The 4,647-nt window shown below is 39.5% G+C and overlaps 1 protein-coding gene across 7 annotated transcripts in view; it reads right to left on the bottom strand.

Moving 5' to 3' along the window:
• Positions 1-3,564, bottom strand: part of nutf2 (nuclear transport factor 2) — a 9,846-nt gene extending 6,282 nt beyond the window's left edge. The window contains exons 1-3 of one of the 7 annotated variants that reach the window (XM_020604428.1): positions 3,450-3,564; positions 3,205-3,300; positions 1,123-1,244 (exon numbers count right to left, since the gene is read on the bottom strand). In XM_020604428.1, coding sequence (XP_020460084.1) covers positions 1,123-1,221 — 99 coding nt within the window. In that variant the 5' untranslated portion in view covers positions 1,222-1,244; positions 3,205-3,300; positions 3,450-3,564. The other 6 variants (XM_020604426.1, XM_020604427.1, XM_020604430.1 and 3 more) reach the window with 6 other exon arrangements.
• Positions 3,565-4,647: the final 1,083 nt, after the last annotated feature.

Here is a 4,647-nt window from a genome sequence, read left to right as displayed (position 1 = left end):
GGAACCTTTATGGACAACATTTGTCAACAAAATTCTATGTGATTACAGTGGAACCTCGGTTTTCATGATTAATCTGTTCGAAAAAGTCCAGTGAAAACCGAATGTGCGAAAACTGAAGCAATATGTCCCATAAGAAATAATGTAAATCCAATTAATCCGTTCCAGACACTGAAAAATATTAACAAAAAATACATTTTATAGAGAATAACTATATTTTTACATATAGAAAACAATGATAAATATAAATGACTAATGAAATGGATAAATGAACATATAACATCACTTTTACCACTTTGACTCTTGTTGCCATATGGAAGATGGCGAGGAGGGGAGAGGGAGGAGGAGAGGTTATTGTTTGTAAGGGGATTCACCCTCCATAAGGACTTCATGTATCCACGCCCTATCCGGGGTTACTTCGGGGTTTATTTAGCAGTCACAGCAAGCACAAAAAACAATGGCAGACTGAGTCTCGAACGCATTGGATGCTTTGTGTGGGTGCTCGATTCCGGGAAATGAGTGGCCGAGTCACACGGGCAGGCGGACAAGTTTGGTACGGACTAGTGACGCTGAACCGACCAACCAACTGTACAAAAACAAAGCGGATGTACAAAAACTGGGACAAAATTCACGAAAAAAGTCGTTGAAAACCGAATCGTACGAAAAGTAGGGCATACGAAAACCGAGGTTCCACTGTACATGTATAGCTAAAACAATCATTTGGTGTGTAGTTACTCTTTAACTGACATATGTCAGCAAATCCTCATATTTGGCTTTTACTCAAGAAATTACAGAAACCATTAACCAGAGATCAAAACATGATTACATTTCTGGGTGCTCCGGATAGCCAAGCGGTTTGGTTGGGTCTCCCGTAACAGTGCACACTGGTATGTGCAATGTCTGCCACTCTGTTGCAGGTAGTCGCAGTCTGTTTCAGCCCTGCTCTTTCACCAAATTTTCCTGGGTGAATTGAATTAATCAAACTCCTTAAAATTAGCATTCCCAGTGACAGCCCATAAAAACACACACAAAACCTAAAAAAAAAAAAAAAACACAACTAAATTTTATTCACAAGTGTAGTTGTGTTAAGACATCTTGTAACCGAACAAAAGCATGGCCACTCACATATATGGATCCAAGTTGTGATCTGTCAGAGTCAAACATCTGGTAATAATGCTGCACGAAGCTGGATCCTATCTGCTCCCACAGAGGCTGGTCCACCATCCTGAATTACCGTGCAACACACACTGGGAACATAGAGAATTAGGAGGAGAGCAGTCATAAACACAGGTGGGACCCAGAAAGGAATGGCAATATGTGGGTGAAAAATGCAAAAATGACAATAAGCTAAACCTTCCCAGTCACCCACATCTCAACCCATCTGAACACCTATGGGATACTCCCCATCAACTTACAGTCAGGTCCATAAATATTGGGACATCGACACAATTCTAACATTTTTGGCTCTATACACCACCACAATGGATTTGAAATGAAATGAACAAGATGTGCTTTAACTGCAGACTGTCAGCTTTAATTTGAGGGTATTTACACCCAAATCCGGTGAACGGTGTAGGAATTACAACAGTTTGCATGTGTGCCTCCCACTTGTTAAGGGACCAAAAGTAATGGGACAGAATTAATTCATTTTCTACCGTTTGTTCCCTAAGCTGACAGTCTGCAGTTAAAGCACATCTTGTTCATTTCATTTCAAATCCATTGTGGGGGTCTTCAGGACAAGTCTCGGGCTGTCCCTGTGTGGCCCAGCCAAATCAAATTAAATTTATTTTATTTATATAGCACTTTAAAAACAACATCCAGCTGACCAAAGTACTTTACATGGCAGAATAAAATTACAATAAATGACTAAAATAGAATAAATAATATCAGCGCACAAAATAAATAAAAATAAAACAGCACAATAACACAGACGACATATGTTCAATAAATTAAAATTAAAAGGAATGCATCAGGCCCTAAGGGGCTTCAACAGTAAAAGCACAGTCACCCCTGCATTTATATCTGGCCCTGGGAACCTCTACAAGAAACTGACATGAAGATCTGAGGGACCTTGAACACTAACTCACTAATGCACTAATTCAGTGAGGTAAAATGGAGCCAAACTGTTAAGAGCCCTAAAATCAAAAACCAATAACTTAAAATCAATTCTAAAACGGAATGGAAGCCAGTGGAGAGAAGACAGTACCGGGGTTATATGGTCGAATTTCCTGGTACTTGTCAAAAGAAAAGCCAAAGCCCAGACCTGTCAATTATGTCCATTTTAAATGAAATCTATAACACAAACCAATATATAGTTAAAGCCTATACAGATATATCCTTATGTACAAACTAGTAGTGTCAAAACAAGGATTAAATATATACTATGCACATCTCAAACACTTCACAGGATATCAACCTCTGCTTGAAACAGACGTGCATCCATTTATTTCAGGTCAAATTTAATTAGTTAGTAATGCCGGCCACAATGTCAAACTTACTGTGGACTAAAAGTGCCTACATACCACTATACCGAGAAAAACAAAACTAGTTTAAGTAAAAACGCGTATTCGTATTTTGCTGAACTGGTGTTGTATCGATATGCATTCCTCCCTCGAGATGTGATCTCCTTAGATCTTAACCCTAACACCTAACCTACTCCTTAACCTGAACCCCAACTTTACCTGATCCTAACACCTAACCACCTAGGGGGATGCTGCAAGAAACCCAGTTTTTAAACAGGGGAGAACGCATATCGACCATACCCGGAACGTTAGGTCTCCCCACTTGGGTGTCACTGACAGTCATGTGCTTCCACATAACGATACACTGTTATTACTGTAACAGTCTGAGAGCTCTGTAAATTAGCTGCCAAATCGAAAAAACATACCATACACACCGACAGTACACACATGGTTCTTGGTCGTAAACACAGTTACAGCTAGAAAAAACGGCAAAATAAGCAAATTTAACGTTTATAAATAATAATAATAATAATAATGGACAAACCTCATTTGTGGCTAGTTAACGCTAGCTAACTAGCTAGCTTCTATTAGCTTGTGAGCTGTCTTGTTTGCTAACGTTTAGAACGACGGTTCATATACCTAGCATGTCTCTCCACCAGCTAATATTACACACTAGATAAATTAGGTTCAGGAACTTGCAAACTGGCTGGCTGGCACTGGCCTTTTGACCGGTTGCTAAAAATACCCAGTCCCCTCCAAGTGTTGATGTCTCCTCCGGGCCCACGCACACAGCTCTGGAACCAAGAGCAGCTACCCTACATAGGCGTGCCCAACGTTAGTCCTAAACAAGACAGGAGCAGCCAATATAAGTACTTGTACGACCTTGTTCTTGTTCGAATGTCAAACTAAACTAGTACCTTCTGTTTTCGCACATGTTTCCATTCACTATTCAATAAGAGAGTTTCCTAAAAATAAGTAATAAAAACTTACCTCTTACCAACACGGAGGCCGGCTGCACGAACAAGCAATACAGTTCTAGCAGTTTTCTTCTTCTTCTTCTTCTTCTTCTTCTTCTTCTTCTTCTTCTTCTTCCTCTTCCTCTTCCTCCTCCTCCTCCCTCTACCCCCCCTTCTTCTTCTTCGTCGTCGTCGTCTTCTTCTTCTTCTGCTTCAACTAAGGTTTATTGATGGCTGGCAAACAACGAATCAGTGCATTACCGCCATCAACTGGTAAAGGAGTGTGGGTCAAGAAGTCCGTGTTAATGACTAAAACATAAATACATCAGGGGCGCCGCTAGCAGTTTTGGGCTCTATGAAAAAAATTGAAGTTGGGCCCTCTACCCACAGACTGTGGGCCCCCAAAGTTTGTGGGCTCTTAGAATCGTCCTTAATAGTATTCTCTCAATTAACACAGTTATTCTAAGGTTCTGGAACAAAAACTGGTAACATATTTCCTATATCTATTAGATCAGAAGGCATTTTTATCCCTCTAAGTTTCTGAATTAGGTTTCTTCTTTGTGTTTCATAGTTCTGACAGTGTAACATGACATGTTCTAATGTATCTTCATGTCCACAATATTCACCATGGCCTGTATTATGTTTCCCTGTTTTGAATAGTGTTACTGTTACTGTTAAGCCCAGTATGTCCAAATCTCACTGATACCACTATCTTATCTCTTCTGCTTCTTCCTGTACCTGCAATTCATACTAGTTTTTTATGAATCTTAATATGAAGCAAATTTTTAAAGTAGTTAATAGTAGTAATGTATATTTCAGTAATGCTGTATAAATGGAGTACAATACAATACAGGTTAGCTTGACTGATGACTCTAAATTTCACATAGGTGTGAATGTGAGTGGTTGTCTGTCTAATAGACTGGCAACCTGTCCAGGTTGTACCCCATCTCTCGCCCAGTGTTAGTCGGGATTGGCTCCAGCTCCAGAGTAACCCTGTACAGGATATGCGGTATAGATAATGGATGGATGGATGATGACAGTAATTATATGTATAATATCTTAATGCTTCTTCTATCATTGGTTTACATTGACAAAATAAGACAGCTTGTTACCAACCAGGTTAAGCATATTAACACAAACCTTAGCTATTTTAGCTGTAATTTTTCAAAAATCACTTACCAAAACCAGAGATGCTCTGTATACACACTCAAATTAAGCATGTCATTTCAGCA

Source organism: Monopterus albus, unplaced genomic scaffold (assembly GCF_001952655.1).
Source record: "Monopterus albus unplaced genomic scaffold, M_albus_1.0 scaffold65.1, whole genome shotgun sequence".
In the NCBI taxonomy this organism is placed as follows: domain Eukaryota; kingdom Metazoa; phylum Chordata; class Actinopteri; order Synbranchiformes; family Synbranchidae; genus Monopterus; species Monopterus albus.
Note: the sequence above shows the minus strand (reverse complement) of the source record. Positions and strands in the feature narration are given on the sequence as shown.